The sequence below is a fragment of the Lepisma saccharinum genome, chromosome 21 (genome assembly GCF_977018435.1).
Source record: "Lepisma saccharinum chromosome 21, izLepSacc3.1, whole genome shotgun sequence".
NCBI lineage: Eukaryota > Metazoa > Arthropoda > Insecta > Zygentoma > Lepismatidae > Lepisma > Lepisma saccharinum.
This window is the reverse complement of record NC_139249.1, coordinates 52,990,158-53,011,268: the sequence shown is the minus strand read 5'-3', so window position 1 is coordinate 53,011,268 and position 21,111 is coordinate 52,990,158. Positions and strand designations below refer to the sequence as shown.

Genomic DNA, 21,111 nt, shown 5'->3' with positions numbered 1-21,111 from the left:
CTGAAAGATGGCAGCACCTGAAGCAACATTTACAGTGAAAGACCATAGAGTGGTGATAAAGTTTTTATTCCTGCAGAGAAAGTCCGGCAAGGAGATACATGACATGTTGGTACAAATTTTGGGGGACCATGTCCCTGCATATGCCACTGTTAAGAACTGGGTAGCTAAATTTAAAACCGGCCATTTCAGCACAGATGATGAGCCACACACAGGAAGGCCAGCATGTGTGGTTGTTCCGGAAGTAATCGATGCTGTGCATGATCTAATTCTTCAAGATCGGCGAATTTCCACTAAAATCATTACTGAGTCTCTAAACATCTCCCGTGAAAGAGTTGGTGTTATTATCCACGACCATCTAGGTATGAGTAAGGTTTCAGCAAAGTGGATCCCGAAACTTTTGAACGCTGATCAGCACCGTGACAGGGTGAGGACATCCAAAGTGATTCTTGATTATTTTCAGAAGGATGCGTCCACATTTTTGTCTCGATTGGTGACTGAGGATGAGACCTGGATCTACCTCTATGATCCTGAAACAAAAGAACAGTCAAAGACATGGACCCACTCTGAGTCACCACGCCCAAAGAAGGCCCGTGTGCAAAAGACGGCAGCCAAGGTGATGGCCAGTGTTTTTTGGGACAAAGACGGTGTACTGCTAATTGACTTTTTGGAAAAAGGTGCAACTATTACAGGGGCATATTATTCATCACTTCTTGATAATTTGAAGCAGGCAATTAAGTCCAAACGACGCGGAAAATTGACAAATGGAATTCTGTATTTGCACGACAATGCCTCTCCACTCACTGCAGGCATTACCCAGCAAAAATTAAAGGATATGAAGTTCACAGTTTTGGAACAACCTGCTTATTCACCAGATCTGGCCCCCTCTGACTACTTCCTATTTCCAAATCTCAAGACATTTCTGAAGGGGGTCAGATTTGGGTCACTTTCTGAGGCACAGGATGCTGTACGTACGTGGTTTGCGGACCAACCAAAAGATTTTTTTTGGGGGGGGGGTTACAAAAACTGGAGAAAAGACTTAGGAAGTGTGTTCACCTCAGAGGGGATTATGTTGAATAAAAAAAAATGATTCCCATCTCTGTCTCATTTGTTTCTTGCAAAGGCTAAGAAATTACAAGCACCCCCTCGTATAAATGCGGAGACTCGATCCATAAAACGAGTGAATACCAGCACAACTATTTTCCATTATATCTTTTGCATTTTATGCAGTTAGTATCTGAAATGAATTTTGATATTTTGCACAGCTCGTTCAAGAAAAGGCTTTAGATGGTAGTTTTTTTTTCATAAAGTTTGTTGTGTGAACTCTCACCTAGAACTGTAAATATTAGAATTTTGAAAACTGTGGAAACATTCGTTCTTTGGATGACATGGTAGAATATAACCTTGTTCCTGTATTTTTCACTCAATGCTCTCGATCCAATGCATTTTTACTTTCATTAATCTGTTCAAATAACAACTAAATTATTTTTATTTCCGTTTTTAACAATAAGATAATATTTTTCAAAACTGCTAAAGAGATAGGTTTGGAAGTTAACAAAGAGAAAACTAAATATATGCTTACAGGCCGAAACCAAGTGTTAGGTAATAATCAAAATCTAATTATTGATAACAACTCGTTTGAACTAGTTTCCAAATTCAAATACTTAGGAGTAATATTAACAAATGAAAATTATATTAAAGAGGAAAAAAAGTAGGCTTAATTCAGGAAATGCATGCTACTTCTCTCTTCATAAACTTTTGTCTTCTCGTTTAATATCTAAGAAACTAAAAGTTAAAATATACAAAACCGTAATTTTGCCTGTAATATTATATGGATGTAAAACTTGGTCCTTACATTGAAAGAGGAACATAAATTGAGAGTATTTGAAAATAAGATCCTTAGGAAAATCTTTGGACCTAAAAGGGATGAGGAGACAGTTGAGTGGAGAAGGTTACATAATTTAGAACTACATAATTTGTATTCATGTCCAGATATTATTAGAATAATTAAATCAAGAAGACTTAGGTGGGCCGGCCATGTGGCACGAATGGGAGAGGAAAGAGGAGTTTACAGGATTCTTGTTGGGGAACCTGATGGTAAGAGACCTGTAGGAAGGCCAAGACGAAGATGGAGGGACAACGTTGAGATGGACCTAAGGGAAATCGGTAGGGATGGAAAAGAGTATATAGATCTTGCTCAAGATAGGGCAAGATGGAAGGCCTGTGTTGCTGCAGCCATGAACCTTCGGATTTAAGAAGGCTAGGGAGTTAGTTAGTTAGTTAGTAACAATAAGAGTAACAAACTTTATGTGTATCTTTAAATGAATGATGTAAATTTCCATGGAGTGTCTACCGACCCGTTCGAAATATTTTTGGGCTTTCTAGCGGGAAGTTAAAGAAGGACTTCTTGAATTAAACGTGACGGCGATAAAAAAAGCTTGAAGATTCTTTGTGAGATTTATACTAAGGTTACGTACTTGTAGTTGTATTTTTGTTTTTAAGTGTCGTGTTTCTGCTAAAATTTTGGCTAATAAGGATGATTAATGATTAGATGAAACTGATGAAGGGACGCCCACGAAGAACACCCAGGCCGGCATTCGAACTTGAGAACTCTGCTAGAGAGAACGAAAGCCGACCACTTAAGGAGCGCAACAATCAGGACGGCAGTTTCCATAATTATTTGTGTATTAAGAAGTTACAGGCTGACAGAGTATGCTGAGAGATGGATGCGTTGTGTAGTTTTGACTTCGTCCCCTACGAAATATCCTTAAAAAAATATCTCGTGTGATGGCTTGATTCAGTATGCTGATCAGGTTTTCTGACAAAAGCAGGACGAGCTACCCAAGAACAGTAATTTTCTATCTTTCATATCTGCTTCCTTCCTTATCCGGTATAAGGCAGACGAGCACATACCACAAATATATAAGAGAACTATTGCTAATTTGGTAACTTGTCTTGCAATTGAATTTCTGTCATGAACAGCTGCAAAGAAACAAAGGCTTTCCTTTTTAAAGATTACATTGAATAATTGTTATTTGATTAGGAAACTAAAAATGACTTCAGTATCTCCATGCAGTACACAAGAGATTCTAAACACACTCTAAAACATACTACTGTTCGTTTCAACGTATTATTTCAACAAAGAAGACACAAAATAAAGGGCATGCTCAAGAAAAAAAATATGTTTCTGTGATTATCAAGTGCATTACGTGGTTAACATCAACTTTGGATCTGCCAGTTATCCAAATGTTATTAATTTTGAAAATAGTCTTTCAGTTAGTGTAATGTGCCTGAAATTGAATGCCCTAATTTTAACCGTGAACGTGTTTTGTTTCTTCAATTAAAACTTTTAGTTTACAATTTAGTTCATCATACCTACCTGTGTCCTTCTCCCTTGTTTATTTATAGTTATAAATAAAATCCCATTGGAGCATGGAAAAACCTTTCACTGTTCATTAGTCAATCATTGTTCTCTGCGGTTTTCAATGCAACATTCAGGCTCTCTGATCGTGCGTCGTACGTTTCAGATCAGGTGTCCACATAATTTAATATATTTATAAGTTGTTTTAAGCGAAATTCTCCATTTTTATTCTTTCCATACATGATATCAATATCACATTGCAAACAGTTATTAATGGCTTCAATGTCATTTGCTGGGTAAAAAATGTTCTTATTACTTTAGATTCGAACATGCAAACGCAAGTATCAAAGTATTGCTTTAGACAGAACTCATGATTTTTAAACGTGGAAAGGTAATCATTTTACGGTGAACGTGAAAGTTGGTGTGTGTTGACAGACTGTAGCTACCGCCATATTAACACTGACAACTAGGAAGCGTTCTCAATGATCACGTGGCTGCATGCTTTTCGCTAATAAATAACTGCGTTTGTTCAACACATACACAAATATATCGTCGCTTCGGAACATCAAATTTTCAGCTTTGCTGCTTTCAGATTACCAACATACGAAGTGGCATGTAATTCAAAAGGTTTTGCAGAAACCTCAGTTTTATAAATAAGATTGGATGAAATTAGACAAAAAAAGAAGAACTACTTCCCTTCCGCTGGGCTCGAACTCGGGTTGCGCGCATGCTAGTCCGACACGATAACCAACACTCCAAACGAGACAACACGAAACTCTTTTGCAAGTAGTCGACTGAAACGCAAGTTAATTTTCAGATTGCTAATTCCCAAGGTATAACATGCCTAGGCAGATGTGTCTTGTATTTTCTGCACTTTTCTTATTTCAGTCGCTTTGGTCTCTCCCTAGGTTAATCACGGCAATAATGAGGAATATGTTTTAGACAAAGATGATAAAAAGACACACAGGAATAATCACCCTCGCAAAAAAGCCAGAACTCGAGTCTGGAACCTTTCTTGTTCTAACTATATCTGTGTGTTTTCGTTAGATTCATGGTATTTCGTGAGTTGATATGAATAAAGTAAATAAATAAGACAAGTATGTGGAAGGGAGTTGAGAATCGTAGCTACGGAACCATTGAAAAGATATCCATCTGCCTAGATGGAGAATCTCTATATCCCCTTGTGATAGAGAATTTATTAGAAGAATGAAAATACAGATTAAACGAACAAATTTGATGTGTATCGTTTCGTCAAAATGCCTAGAAAACAATATTACATACTTCTTCACTAATAGAAAAGAATAAAAAAATTGTTCTTGGTGGGGATCGAACCTAGATCTCAGTGGTAAAAGCTCTGTACGCTAACCAACACACTATCAATAACACCATGTTTTCTTTTTTTCAGTCAGTCTGTTTCCTTCCTCAGCACCTGAAGACGAAAATGCATCTTAATTTCTCTCATAATTGTTTCGAAACCACGTATGTCAAAAATAGACGCATCCTTTCTGTGAAACATCCCATGTTTCGCACATCGTGCTTCTCTATTTACTGTTATTTGCACATTCACTTGGAAGTTAAAACTTAGCTTTGTGTGTTTGTTTTCACGTGCATGTGTGTGAGAAGAGTGGTGTTCACGTGTGTTCGATATTTTTCTGGGTATTATTTTCGGTCATAGCATTAATATAATTGTAAAATATGGAATTTACTGTAATGAAAGGAGTGAAAATATAAACCCAGTCCGTCAGGTTCGTTCCCAAACAACATTAAATAATGGAACGTAACGTGGACCGAGTATTATTCCATGTCGAGAACAAGATACATTACGAACGACAATCTTCATCTCGTATTTCTCTTTGGCATCACTACTCAATTTACAGAGATGTATACCCGTGACTGGTATACAAGCCGCACAATTGCAATGCTGGTTGGGTTGTCTAGTCACAAGGCGCATGGATGGCTTGCTTCAGTGCTTCTTCAATAGGGTCTTTACAACCCAGAAGTGTCCGTGACTGTACATACTGATCCGCACAAGTTAAAAGTTATAATTTGTTGGGTCATGCATGCTCGTTGGCAGTGATAAACATTTTATTTAACACGAGAGTCCGCGCACCGCCTTCACAGTTAATAGCAAGACCTCAACTGCTACCTCAAGCGCTAGGCGCAGCATAACAGATTGTTCTAACTTACAATACAAACTCGTAACACAAAATAACACAAGAAAAAATGACAATTTATATAACACATCAATGTTAATTAGCGATAGTAAGCTAAAGTTCAGGTTGGCAAAAATTAAAAATGCCAACGTGGAAGATTTTACATCGCTAAGAACACGAAGCGTGGTTCCCCCACTCCTAACATAAACAGCCAATAGGAAAACGATATTTTATTTTAAACGAGGGAGAAATACTTTGCTATAATATTACAATGTTAAACTATATAGAAATAACTAAACTGATTTTATCAAATAAATCATATATGCCCTTGTACATAAAAAAATGATTAAATAAAGATTTAGTTTATAACGAAGACATAATTACTTCAATCTTGTACATTGTTGAACAAAAATCGATATTAAGAAGAGATGTATTCAACTTGTGCTTAAAAAACAATGAAAACGTTGCGTATATTATTTGGGATAATTATTAGCCTATAAATGCTGAATAAATGTTGCAAAAATACGCGAATAATATTATAACATAAAAAAAAAACGTAAATATATACATGAATTATAAAAACAATTAAGTATAAATAATTTAATCCAAGTTCTTAATTTGAAAGTATGCGAATAAGATTAATGCCAATATACAACTGAAATCAGCCTGACATGGCGGGCGTTACAAATTGTATAGAATTATGTCTTATTACGAGAAAATTGAAGAAATATGTTGTAAGAATGCAAAATTGGTAAAATATGTTAAAACATGTCTCATCAAGTTCGTCTATTTCGACTGATTTTCATCAGATATGTAAAGATCTCACCCCAGTATTCGATCCGATGCCAAATAAAAAATATGTTAAATCATAAAGTCCCGGGCCCAACTCATAACCAGACCTCGGATCTTAGGTTTTTAACCTATATTTTACTTTAAAGGTATCGTAACGAACCTTAAAGTTCGTGGGATCTTATGAATACCTAAACTGTTAACCAATTAATCAATGGGTGATGTAAATTACTCATCATTCATCCTCTGATGAGACCACTCGTCATTGGCATGACGAGTTATCGCTTGAATGCGAAAGGTACAAAATCACACTAAGGAACTAGACTACAGAAAAGACAATGGTCACTCGTTGGGCTTTGTGAACCGTTGAACCTGAACCATGGCTGGGTGCTAGGATAATTACCTGTCTATCTTAAGTCTTTAGCTGAATAGAATAAGCGAAGTCCTCTGTAAGCTTCTCCAATTCGTCGACCAAAGCGTCGTTCCACTTCTGACCTACTGCCTTCCTGACCACCTCTTCTCTCTCAACCCAATCCCAAAAGTCAGTCCCCTCTCAGCTTCTCACTTCTATATTACTAGGCCATCGAGCTCTTCCTCCATGCCGAATCGTGTTATTGATTGCCACAATGCAAACCGCTGACTCTATAACCAGAAGTATTACCTGTTTCCTGAATGCTCAGGAGGTTTGCATGGCACAACACAATGCATTGTAAACATGCCTAAGAGGCTTGAGACAACTGAGAAAAACAAGTGAATGCCCTGGTCAACATGAAGCGTTCAGAGAGACTTAATAAAATAAACATATAATCTTAGGGATTGATACGGTATGTAAAAAATAATAAGTTATGTCAGCGTTTCGTTAAAAAACGCGACGACTGATGAAGTTTTATAGGGCCTAAAAAAACTATTTTGCTTGTTTGAACCTATTTTAGGTTTATGAGCCTAAATCAAGACTTTTTTAAGGTTTTTATATATTTTTAAAGGTTTTACAGGATTTTTATGTCACACAGAGGCATTTGATTTGTATAGTCACGAAAAAATTCAATGACGAACGTGTTTCAAACGTACTCTTTGTCAATCTCCCTTCCTCCAAGTGCATGGTGATTTTTCAAAGCTCTAAACAAAGCAAAATGTCTGGTGCCACTCTTACCTGTACAGTGCAAAGTGCAAACTTCTGGTATGTGTGGTCCCGCTTATTTTCACGTCACTTCGGTGCATTGTGGCATTCAAGCCTTGCAAACTAACATTTCAACATTGAAGTTTGCACCACTGACTATGTTTTTGTTGAAAGATTATTCTCAGCACATAAGATGATCCTCACAGACAAAATTGCGGAGATTGACTGTGGATAACATGATAAAAGATTGTTGCCTAAATATACGGCGAAGAGTGGATTTTAATAGCAAATTTCCAATGGCAAGTTCTGCCATCGCTGTAGGGTTAGGCAACACACATAGCGTTATGCAAGATAGTGCGTATTTCAGGATATAAGTGTCCCATTTTCATTGCCAGTGACTATAACTAATCAGTATTTTTCAGGGATTTTGAACTATTTTAGTTTTTTAACCTACTTCAGGATTTTTTTAGCCTAACTTAAGATTTTAGGACCTATTTTAGGATTTTTGAACCTATTTTAGGATTATTCGAAAAGATTTTAAAATTCTTAGAGCCTATTTTAGGTACCTAAATAAAATAGAAATAGTAAATGAGCCACTCCAGCGAAGCATTAGAGCACACGGGCAGCCATCATCCGTACCTAAAGGTGGTCGTCGCTGCGAGATATCAACAGAGATGGACGCGCTGACTGCGTACAACGCCTTCCACACAAATGTGGCAGAAGGTGGTCGACATGGGGGGGGGGGAGGAATTACATTGAAGCAATGGAACTGATGCATCCTGTGTCAATCAAACCTGGTACGAATTGCAGCGGTGTTGATATTGTTTCGTCAATCCGGTAACATCTAAGAACTGTTGTTGATTTGTGACTTTTATGGAGACAATATTTCGGACCTATTGCCTTAATACAATTATCATAGTACCAAGATGTTTCTTCTAAGGAATCTTCCGTTATCTACCTTTGAATTCGTGTTTAAGGACACGTTAGTAATGTGAATGATGTTAGAATCTGCAGTGCTCATTCCTGTAAAATAGTTATGACTGGGATATACTCGGTGCAAAATCATTGAAAACTGGTGGGGGGGAGAAAGTTCTTAATCTACAAACCCCCCTCCCCAACATGTGTATTATTAAAAGTAAAAATAAATTACTCAATTAAAAATTATTATTATTATTATTACTATTATTATTAATTACATAAACTAAATTAATTTGTTACTTTTATACGTAACAGATATTGCAAAGCAAGCAGGTAACTAATTCCCTCAGTAACTGGTTAAATGTGTTAATAAATTATGAAATACTTGAAAGGGTTTTATTGTATGTAAGTTTTTGTTTAGTTGCTTTATGTTAATACAAATCAATTAGATTTCATAGTTATTATTCTTTTGCATTCTTGCTTTACTTTTATTGTGCGTATTGATGTAGATTTGTTAATGATCTCTTGAGAGAGAATGCATTCATTACTCACAACTACACTAATTTGTGCGTGTTTTCGATATTATCCTTAGTAAAGTATATTTCAAATTAAAAGTAATTGCTTATCTTTTGTTTGTTATAACAAAAACTCCCCCCCTGGAAATTTTTTTCGGGGGATTTTTGAGGCCAAGATTGTTGGTGTGGGGAAATCCCCCTGTCTCCCCAGGATTTCGCACCCTGGATATACTAGTAGAAGCTAAACTTCTAGGCGTACATCCTAAAAAGATAGTACAGAAAATGCTATATCAACGTCAAATTCGGATGTAGCGCCAACTTTGTTGACGAAAATTGAGAATTCCAAATCGGCGATCCACCTTCAGCAGTTAAGCCAAGGGCTGGATTGTGTTTTTGTCTCTTTGGGTCGTCGTCAACGGGGGCGAGCCTGAACGACGTCCGTGCCTTCACGTAACACATTCAACCATTGCCACTGTACGGTAAGGAAACGCTGCATCACCACATGCCACACGCTATCCTCTACACATCTTGCGCACTCCGACCACGTGCCACATTAATTTTGATCCACGCGCATTGTTCCAGTTCCGTGAACATGTTGTTAGGGCGCTTGCACTCTCCTCATTTACTTCACGGCACTGCAGTGTTTGACAAAATAACATAGAGCCTTTCTCACTTGCTCGTCTAACTCCGTTATCAGCTGCGGCAACCGCGTGGCTCACACTCACGACTCACACGTGACAGCAGTGTTGCAATTAATGTTTATACAGCTCTTGTAATACAGAATGGCAGTAGATGAATGATAACTTGATCTTCTTCATTAGTAGAATGAATTACTCACTATATTTCTAAGGTTTCGATGGAACAAAAGTGAACTCGTTTACAAAACATGAGAATAACTTCGAGACTGTACAATTCCCTTTGAAACATTATAGAATTGATCTTGGTATTGTGTTACGGTATAATTAAGTCACTTTTAAAATATACTGATATTTTAAAACTTATTGTAATAATGATGCAAAAACTACAAACACGGGGGGGGGGGGGATAGTTAACTCTCTCTTTGTTCAGTGAAGCCATACTGCAAGGTCAAAAGTGGCAAAGGGTGGGGAGTGCATATGCCCTCCCCAACACCCTCCTAATTGAGGTCACTGATTTACAATTCAATAACACTACAAGCTGTGGACAACGTTGTGAGTTTACATGTAAAAGTACAATTTTTATAAGAAATTCCTTTTTCTTCAAGAGCCCCACTTCCGATTCCATGTTTGTTAAAGGTTAAAGGAGAGATTTCTCTGAAGTAACGTCATATCATTTACTTAAGTCGTGACATATTAACAAAGAACAATTAAATATTTTTCTTAAATTGATAATTCACATGTCAATACAGGTTATTGTACAGACAACCGGGATGATGATTGTTACCAAGATTGTTACACTGTTTATGAATATGTAATCAGATTTTGTCCATGACGTTTGGCTTCTGAGTACTTTAACGTTCTTATATTTTATTAAGCTATTCATATAGATTGACTAGTCACCGCTTCTCAGGATTCCATACATTATACCCATTGCCTCCTCACTTGCATTAACTAATTTGTTTATTATTGGAAGTTGTTGAATAAAGCTACAAAGATATCAGTGTTCAGAAACAGATATAATCATTTGTTGCCATATTTTACAGTTACATATTCTGGTGTTTCTGCATGCAGTGATGTAAATAGGTTGATTCCAAAATTAGGTATCACACACAATACAGAAGAGTGGCGCTTTTTTATTGATGATTCCAAAATGAGTTTAAAGGCTGTTTTGCTACACAATGGCAATAAATTTTTCTCTGCATCTGTAGCACATTCTGTAGCAATGAAGGAAACTTATGAAAATATTGGCTATATTCTGGAAACCATTAAATAGGAAAACTATAGTAAGTATAGTAAGTATATTTCAAGAGACTTTAAAGCAATTCGTCTTCTACTTGGCATGCAGAGTGGAGTCACTAAACATATTTGTTTTCTGTGCATATGGGACAGCCATGATACCCAACAACACTACAAAGTGATTGAATGGTAGGGGAGAAAATAATTCACTCCAGGGTCATATAATGTAAAATTTAAGCATTTAGTTGATCCTGAAAATGTATTTCATTCTCCTTTGCACATTCAAATGGGACTCGTGAAGAACTTTGTGAAAGGTATGGACAAATCAGGTGAGGATTCCAAATATCTACGAACAATTTTCTCTGGTTTGAGTGATGCTATACTAAAAGAAGACTCAGATTAGAAAAGTGATGAATGCCCGGTGTTTTTCAGAAACATTAACTCCAAACGAACTTGCAGCATGGGAATCATTTGAAAGTGCTATGAAATGATTCCTTGGTAACAGAAAGAAGAGAGCAGTGCAGAACTAGTATGAAACCATATTTAAAATTACAAGAAGTTGGGATGCAGGATGTCTCTCAAAATTCTTCCTGTTTTTCCATTTTAACTACTATGCGCCTCCACCGGGTATCAAAACTTGAACTCCTTGATGACAATTCGACGACGTTACCACTAAACCATCGGGGAGGTTAAATTTGCATATACGTCTTCACACATGTTCGTAATATTGAAGTTTACTACTTCAAAGAATCGAGTGTTGATTTCTTACTGGACAAGGAAAGGTTTAAAGTTTTGCTGGCGGACTTGTCATTAACCTTACGTTATAATCGAAAATAATGAATAGGTCTATCAGGAATGTTTCGTATTGTTGTGTCAGTTTACAACAAAAATATATGCATAATATTCTGAGACATTTTTTCTTGAATGAGATTTGACATGACTGAAATATGAAAAATGATCAAAAATGACACATGTACATGTTACTTTCAAGAAAAAAAGCACCTAAATTTATACTCAATCAAATATATGTTTAATACTCCTAACATGTGCTTTTATTTTACCGTATTTTCAAACTGTAATGTGTATTGTGGTCCACCTACATGTTTTTGTAAATAGATGAAGAGAATCTTCGCCATGATGGTATTTAAGATGAAATCCAACTTTAAAATGATGAATTGCATATTGAAAATATTATATCAATGTTAAAAATTAAAATATTGAATTGCCAAAACAAAAAAAAAACCGAGCTTACAGAGAAAAACTAACTTCAGATTTGAAATCAAAACACTCAAATCAGGTTAGAATAAGTGATGTTATCAATTCAACAAAAGTTTTGTTTCCCAGTGTAGTTGGAGCTAGGCGCATGGGACAGTTGTGAAGTTGTTCCGAAGGTGTTCCACGTTCCTCTATCCACAGTGTCAAGAGTGTTGCGAGAGTACCTCGTTGCAGGCATTACCTCCCACCATGTACAGCGCAGTGGCCGACCATGTCCGCTTATTGACAAGCGACACTGCGTGAAATCACATCAACAGTCGTTGAGGGCCGTGCGAGAGACGTGTGAGTAAGGTCAGTTCAGCAAAATTTGGCGTTTATGGAACATGGCAGCAGAACACCGACCAGAGCAAGCCATCGGAAGCAGCGACTCTCATGTGTTCGTGCACACATTGACTTGCGTGATCAGCATTCGAAAAACTTCCAGAGTGGCCTATTGGTTTGGAAACAACCGAAATGTCTTTGTTTGCGCTCTGTAACAAATGTATTGGCGAATAAGACAAATTTGATTGTGAAATTGTGAAAAATCCTGACGTGATGGACAAACGTGGGTGTCATTTCAGTGGTCAGCAATCAAAATGCTTCCAGAATCATTTATTCGTTTGAAAACATCTCATAATTGTTTTCAAAATTTCGACAATTGTTATTCTTTCACAGGAAGTCATTTCTTTATTGTCTGCTGACATATCACAGTATGCCCACGTACAGTATTCTCAAAACTTTTCTACCCTATTCCACCGTTACAGTAATCATTTTGACACAATGAGATAGCCACTAGTATGATCAAGTAAGCGATAGTAGTAAGGATTAAGACATCACGTTACAACAGGTGAAATAAATTCAGTAATCACTGTCTTGGAGATGAAAATCGTCTCTACTTTGCCTACATGTATACAACACAGACTTATCACATAACATTAGTTCACAAATGCATGTGCAAGTTTTACAATAAATTTATTTATATTACAGAGTTCGAACTACTACTGCCACATGAAAATGAATAATACAGTTCAATACCTTGAAACAGAGCTCATATTACTCTTAAACTCAATAAACCTGCAACTTTTTATTTGTTTTAGTCATTTTCTACGTATGAAAACTAAATGTTTTAGAATTCCAGTGGAATTTGCAATCTGCTTCATTGTCACCGTGATTTGCATCTTTCACTCTGCTGGATTGATTGTTTTGCGCTGTGCGAAAATTTATAAGAAAATTACAGGTACTTAATACTCTGGAAGCAAAACATTTCTTAATTGCATTATTTGTGATATTAGTCAAGTAGCTCCATGCGGCCGAGTCCCATCTTACTGACTAGTAACTTGGTCCTCTTCAGCTCCTTCATGGTGGTGGCAAGCTTTCTATCCAGCCTGGCGTCGATGTCTTCCAGGATATCATTGAGCTGCTCTCGCTCCTCGTTTTCTGGAACTACAAGGTACTCGCCGATTATGGTATGGATGTCTTGAATGTTGTCGATCAACGTCTTGAGCATCACCTCCAGCTGGTCACCCGACTGCAGGCTGGGACCGTCCACGTTCGCGCTCCCGAAGAAGAGTTCCGATTCGTCTCCCGAGCGGAAGATCTCTTCCGAGAGATCTGACGACGACTTCCCCGTGATGATCTCCAGCCGCATCTTCAGGATGGAAGCCATGATGCTTTTCTCAATATCCTCGGGTAAATTCTTGCGTCGGTTGGCATCGGACGGCCACATCGCCACCTGGAGAGGAACCGTCGAGTAACGCTTGATCCTTTCCCTCAGACACTTGGGGAAGAAGCGAGAGAAGCAAGGGTGCGTCGCCATCTTCTCTAGGTGGGTGAGGAAGTACGCCTGCTTCGACAGCATCCGGACCTGCGCCACGTCTCTGAGCCTGGACACGTCGCACACCGCTATGCCCACCATGAGGTTTACGAGCACCATCGACGCCAGAAGGATGAACAACACGAAGATTATCCTGCTTGTGAGGCGCACGTAGGTCCCCTGGTGCTCGAAGACGTGCGTGTACTCGAACTCGCCCATCGTCATCACGACTGTCTTCACGAACGAGCGGTACGGGTCCTTGAAGTCTTCCTGGTCCACGAAGAGAATGAAGAAGCTGAAGGAGAAGCCGAGGATGAGGCAGAGGAAGGTCATCAGAACCCTCAGCATGTTCTTCACCACCGTGCAGAACACCAGGGAGTAGTAGCCGAGCTTCGGGAAGCGACCGAGGAGATACATCAACTCGAGCCAAGCCAGCAGCACGGAGACGGCCGCCGTGTGAGCGACCCACTCCCTTCCCTCGACCCTGAAACCGGAGTTGACGGTTGTGAGCGCGAGCGAGGACGTGCACAGGAACACCCACGGCTCGAACTCCTTCAGGTAGAACGCGGGGAAGAACACCAGGAGCATGGAGGCGTAGAGGAAGATGAACGAGATGCTGACGTTGGTGATGATCCTCGCGGCCATGGCGGTAGATTCCAAGGTGCGATCGTTCATGAACAGCTGCCGCGCGTGGGTGGTGCTGTTGCCCTTGAGATCGTAGAACTGGAGGAAGACGTAGCTGGAGTACGCGAGGACGTACAGCAAGTAGAGGCTGAAGAACGTGAAGAAGCAATACTTCAGTTTCCTCCATTTCAAGTACAGGAACGACATCACGAGATGATGCTTCATGACGGTGCTCGCATCTTCCTTGCAGTTGGAGCTGATGATCGCTTGAATCACCGTCATCTGATTGGCCTTATGCGGATCGGGCACCAGAACGCTGAAGTCCAAGGTTACGCAGAACGCCTTGTGGCGAATCGGAAGGTCGTTGCAGTTGAGGCAGCCGTTGAAGACGTGGTCGAACAGCTTCACGGGTCTAGGGACGTAGTTGAATATGACGTCGGCCAAGGTCATGCCGCTGGAATCCTTCATGGATAGATCGGCGCCCTTGGGGATCAGCTGCTGCAGGATCTTATAGCGTCCGTTGACGGCTGCAACTTTCACGGGAGTGTCTCCGTCTGCGTCGCGCTGGTTGATCACCGCCACGATGTCAGGCGACGTCATCAAGGCGTGGACCAGGTCATCCACACCCAAGGCAGCGGCCAGATGCATCGGCGTCTTCAACCCGTGCCCCCGGACGTTCACCTTAGCTCCCCTCTCGATCAGCTTCCGCACAACCTTCTCCGACAGCAGGCTGACCGCCGTGTGCAGCGGGTACACCTCTGATCTTGCGTCGAAACAGTTTGGGTTCGCTCCTTTGCCTAACAGCACGCACACGATCTCTTCGTACCTGAAACGACAATGTACCGAAATCCCTGTTAAACATATATTTGTATTTTCCCCCATAAAGTACAATTGCAACGTTACTTGGAGACAAACGATTAAACAATTCTCTCCAAATATCTACAAGGAACATTTATATTAATATTCCATGCAGGTATTTGTCAGTGTTCGGAAGTAACTAGTTACAAGTAACAGTTACATTTTTTGAGAAAATGTAACTGCAACTAGTAACTTTTAAAAGTGAGTAACTGTAACTGAGTTATTTTTTACTGTAGAAGTAACGTTTTAACAGTTACTTTGCAACACTTAAATTGCTATGCCATAAATTATTGGCGATTTAGGATACAAGGTGAGCTGGAATTTAGTTTCTGCTCTGATATAAAAGCCCATCTTTGATACATTAATTCTTTGCAAACAATAGATGAAGAGGAAAAGATAATGTAGTTGTAGTAAATTTGTCTCCTGGCGGTGGTCAGTCGGTAGGCTCCAGCCAGGTGCCAGGAATTTCAAGGTTTATCCTATGTTTCATCTCTCATTTGGTAGACCTGATATCTACGCACCTCGGAAGAGGGGTGGATTTTCCAGAAGCGGGAAGATAAGCTTCTAGGAGGAGAATTCCTTCCTATTGCTGACAGTTTGCCATTGTCAGTTGTGTGCTGTGAAGTGTCTCTTGTTTCTGTAGTTTGTTCCTCTGTGATGTTCCTCAGTGAATAACTCCCCCCTTCTGTAAGCAGCATCCGATAGTTTTTTCTTTGCTATAATATCGGATTTTGCTGAAAAGGGACGTACTGCAATATTTCAGTGTTTTTACGAAATAATTCAACGATACTGGTAGTATGAACGAAACTGCAGAAGACGAGAGATAGCAATTGCGCATATGAATGGAAAACAACCCAATTGTTTCCACGAGATTTCGTTTATTTCAGTTCCTGATAATTTAAAAATGAAAGTAAAACTATTTCCAGTTAGAATTCGCTTATTTACGATTATTCAGCATTTCTGGATATTTTGAAAAAAGTTATATATTTTGGTAAGTGCTATTCGTTTAAGATATAAATGAGAACCCATTTTCTTGAAATAACAGATCTCACCATTATTATTGATACAAGAGTGAATTACAACACTCAAGTGGCAAACTAACGAATTAGGAAAACCCTAGCAATCATTCTTGCTTCGTTATGTAATCCTCTCAGAGAGAACTGAAGGGGTAAGTTTGAAATGCCATTTTCACCTTCATTGATAACGCACAATTATAGGCTACTACATTATAACTTTTATCATTTTCTGGTTCATAAACACTTGAAATTATACAACAAAATTTATTTCTCTCTGACACGCCCTGTATGCGAAACAGACCTCCCTTCTTAGAATATATTCTACGTGAGTGATATCTCTCTCTCTCTCTCTCTCTCTCTCTCTCTCTCTCTCTCTCTCTCTCTCTCTCTCTTTCTATACAGTTTCTAGAATCCTGGGGCCACGATATGGTAGCGTCATTGCATTGTAATCAAGTGGTCCCGGGTTCGATACCCGGGGGAGGCACAAGTGGTTCGGATCCAACTTTCAACAATAGTTCCAGTCCCGGTTAACCTTACTGTGCATAAAGTGGACTTGAAACAGCAACTCAAACCAAGTGTCTAGAATCCCCCCACTCCAATGGACATTCATTAAGAACAACAATGAAAATAAATACAAATGTTTAAGTCGCAGTAGCTCAGGTCAACCTCCGTGGCCGAGTGGTTAACACAACATCCCGGATTCTAGTTCGCTTCAGACATGGATGTTTGTGTTTGTTCCAATTAAAATACAGAAAACAGAAAATTGGCATACGTGAAAATTGAGAAGGTGTGAATAACGGGGATACTGCGACATAGGGGTATTCCTTTTTTTAAAAAAGTCGTTAGGTTGCCTGAGTACCATGCGAGAGACCCCGGGTTCGATCCTCGGTGGAGGAGAACCGAGATTTTTTCTACTTGTTAAAGCGGCTCCAGCGCCCACCCAGCGGGCTCCGTTACTTTGTAACCCCATATTTTTGTACCATCAAAACCTCATTTGCCAAATTTTGTACTATTTTTGTACTACTCAAAAATACTAAAAATAATTTTTGTACCACTCAATTTAACGTCGAAAAACAAAAATCAATTTTGGGGTTACAGTGTAACGTCTCAATCTCATCACCGGATTCGGCTAAGTTATCCAAATCAAAATATTGTACTATTTATGTAACATTTTGTACCACTATTTAAAAATTTTGTACCCGTCAGAAACAGTCACAAAAAAGGGCGGGATTTTTTTTTAACTTGCAAAAATATATTTTTGTACCGCCTCGAGTTGCTTCGAAGAATACTATGCTATTTTGTACAAATTTTTAAAATTAAACATTATACACACTACTTTTAAATAAGTGGATATCAGATTTTTATACCGGTCTTAAAAATACCTCAAAATTTTTTTTGAAATTTTTATTTATTTCTTAGAGGCAGCAATTCACGGAAATTGGACAAATTGTTATCTAATGTGTGAGCTTTTTGTCTGCTTAACGTTTAAATAAAATATCTAGTATGAGTTCATTCCAATAACCCCCTCTATTATTTTTGTAACGTCACGGAAAACCCGAAAATAACTTTCAAATTTTGGATTTTTCACATCAATGTACTAATTCATATGAATACATGGGCAAAATATTATTATGTTGGTGAGGTTCGGAGCTCCGCAGTACATTATAGACATGTACTTTGTATCAAGTCCTTTTTCAGTTTTCGTAAAGTCACGAAAAACCAGGGAAATATTTTATAAATTTCACCTACCTCGAAAGACAGGCACTTCACAAGAAAATATGGACCAAATATTAACGAATGTGTGAGATTTATATCTGTTTAACGTTTAATCAAATGTTCTAAATGAGTACTTTCTATTAGATCCCTATTTAATCTTTGTACCGTCACGGAAAAACCCAAAATAATTCTCAAATTTTGATTTTTTCACTTCGATGTACAAATTCCTTCGAACCTATGGACAAAATGTTATTATATTAATGAGGTTTAGAGATCTTTAATCATTCAAAATAACGATATGGACTCGTACTTTCTATCAAGTTCCTTTTTGATTTTTGTACCGTCACGGAAAATCCAGGAGATATTTTTGATTTCTTACTTCTTCGATGAGACAAGAAATTCACAAAAATATATAGAACAAATATTATAGAATATGTTACCTTTGTATCTAAGTAATCTTTATATAAAATCATCTATATAATTAATTTCAATAAAGCCCGTTTTTAATTTTTGTACAGTCACGAAAAATTTGGGAAATATTTTTTAATTCTTACCTATTCGCTTAGACCCGAAAATCACAAAAAATTTTGGACCAAATATTATCGAGTGTGTGAGGTGTGTATCTAAGTAATTTCTAAAATAATCTTCTATATGATTACTTTCTATTAAGACCGCTTTTATTTTTGTAACGCTACGGAAACAAGGGAATTATTTTTGAAATCTTACTTCTTCCCTGAGACACGAAGTTCACAAGAAACAACAGACCGAAAATTATCACGTGTGTGAGGTTTGTATCAAAGTACTTTTTAAATTATATCTCTTATATGGTTAGTTTCTATTAAGCAAATTTTCGAATTTGTACCGCCACGGAAAAACCAGCAAAATATTTTTTAATCTTACTTCCTTGCTGAGACACGAAGTTCTCAAGAAACAGTGGACCAAATATTGTCGAGTGTGTGAAGTTTTCTATCTAGGTAATCTCTAAATAGAATCTTCTGTATGATTACTTTCCATTAAGACAGTTTCTTATTTTTGTACCGCTACGGAAAAAAACAGGAAAATATTTTTTTAAATCTTACTTCCTCGCTGAGACACGAAGTTCACAAGAAACTTTGGACCAAATATTATCGAATATGTGAGGTTTGTATCTAAGTAATTTTTATATAAAATCTTTTATATGATTACTTTATATTAAGCCACTTTTCGATTTTTGTACCCTCACGAAAAATCCGGGAAATATTTATTAAATATTTACTTCTTCGCTGAGACACGAAATTCACAAGAAGCTATGGACCAAATATTATCATGTGTGTGAGGTTTGTATCCATATAATCTTTATGTAAAATCTTCTATATGATTGCTTTCTATTAAGAAACTTTTTTATTTTTGTACCGTCACGAAAAATCCGGGAAATATCTTTTAAATTCATAATTCTTCGCTGAGACACGAAATTCACAAGAAACTATGGACCAAATATTATCAAGTGTGTGAGGTTTGTATCTAAATAATATCTATGTAAATTCCTTCATATGATTACTTTCTATTAAGCCCCTTTTTGATTTTTGTACAGCCACGAAAAATCCGGGAAATACTTTTCGAATTCTTACTTCTTCGCTGAGACATGAAGTTCACAAGAAACTATAGACCAAAAATTACCAAGAGTGTGAGGTTTGTGTCAAAGTATTTTTTTTTAATAATATCTCCTATATGGTTACTTTCTATTAAGCAAATTTTCGATTTTTGTACCGCCACGGACAACCAGGGAAATATTTCTTATATCTTACTTCCTCGCTGAGACACGAAGTTCACAAGAAACTGTGGACCAAATAGTGAGGTTTGTATCTAAGTAATTTTTACGTAAAATCTTCTATATGATTACTTACTATTTAGCTACTTTTCGATTTTTGTACCGTCACGAAAAAACCTTGAAACATTTTTTAAATTCTTACTTCTTCGCTGAGAAACTATATTCAGAAGAAACTATGAACCAAATATTGTCGAGTGTGAGAGGTGTGTACTAGGTAATCTCTAAATAAAATCTTCTGTATGATTACTTTCTGTTAAAACGTTTCTTATTTTGTACCGCTACGGAAAACCCGGAAAATATTTTTGAATTCTTACTTCTTCGCTGAAACACGAAGTTCACTAGAAATTATATACCGAAAATTATCAAGTGTGGGAGTTTTGTATAAAAGTATTTTTTAAATTATATCTTGTATAATTATATATGTATTATCTGTTAAGCAAATTTTCGATTCTTGTATTGTCACGGAAAACTTGGGAAATATTTTTGAATTCTTACTTGTTCGCTGAGACACGAAGTTCACAAGAAACTTTGGACCAAATAATATCGAATGTGTGAGGTTTGTATCTAAGTAATCTATTTATAAAATCATCTATAAGTATACTTTCTGTAAAGCCCCTTTTTGATTTTGGAACCGTCACAAAAAATCCTTGAAATATTTTTTAAATTCGTACTTCTTCGCTGAGAAACTAAATTAACAAGAAACTATGGAATTAAGGACCAAATATTGTCGAGTATTTAAGGTTTGTATCTAAGTAATCTTTATTTAAAATCTTCTAGATGATTAATTTCTATTATGCTTCTATTTGATTTTTGTACCGTCACGAAAAATCCGGGAAATATTTTTTAAATTCTTACTTCTTCGCTGAGACACGAAATTCACAAGAAACAATGGACCAAATATTATGAAGTGTGTGAAGATTGTATCTATATAAACTTTGTGTAAAATCTTCTATATGATTACTTTTCATTAAGCAAGTTTTTGATTTTTGTACCGTCACGAAAAATCCTTGAATTTTTTTTAAAATTCTTACTTCCTCGCTGAGAAACGAAATTCACAAGGAACAATGAACCAAATATTATCAAGTGCGTGAGGTTTGTATTCAAGTAATGTTTATATAAAGTCATCTATATAACTACTTGCAATATAGCAGATTTTTTTATTTTTGTACCGTCACGAAAAATCTGGCAAATATTTTCTAATTCTTACTTCTACGCTTAGACACGAAATTCACAAGAACCTATGGACCAAATATTGTCGAGTGTGTGAGGTTTGTATCTAGGTAACCTCTAAATAAAAAC

General features: G+C 37.4%; 1 protein-coding gene across 2 annotated transcripts in view; it reads right to left on the bottom strand.

Annotated features, from left to right (window-relative positions):
- Positions 1-12,903: 12,903 nt before the first annotated feature.
- LOC146004532 (transient receptor potential cation channel subfamily A member 1-like) overlaps positions 12,904-21,111 on the bottom strand; it is an 80,079-nt gene continuing 71,871 nt past the window's right edge. For both annotated transcript variants that reach the window (XM_083143418.1, XM_083143416.1), the window contains exon 4: positions 12,904-15,241. In XM_083143418.1, coding sequence (XP_082999544.1) covers positions 13,267-15,241 — 1,975 coding nt within the window. In that variant the 3' untranslated portion in view covers positions 12,904-13,266. The remainder of the gene's footprint in view (positions 15,242-21,111) is intronic.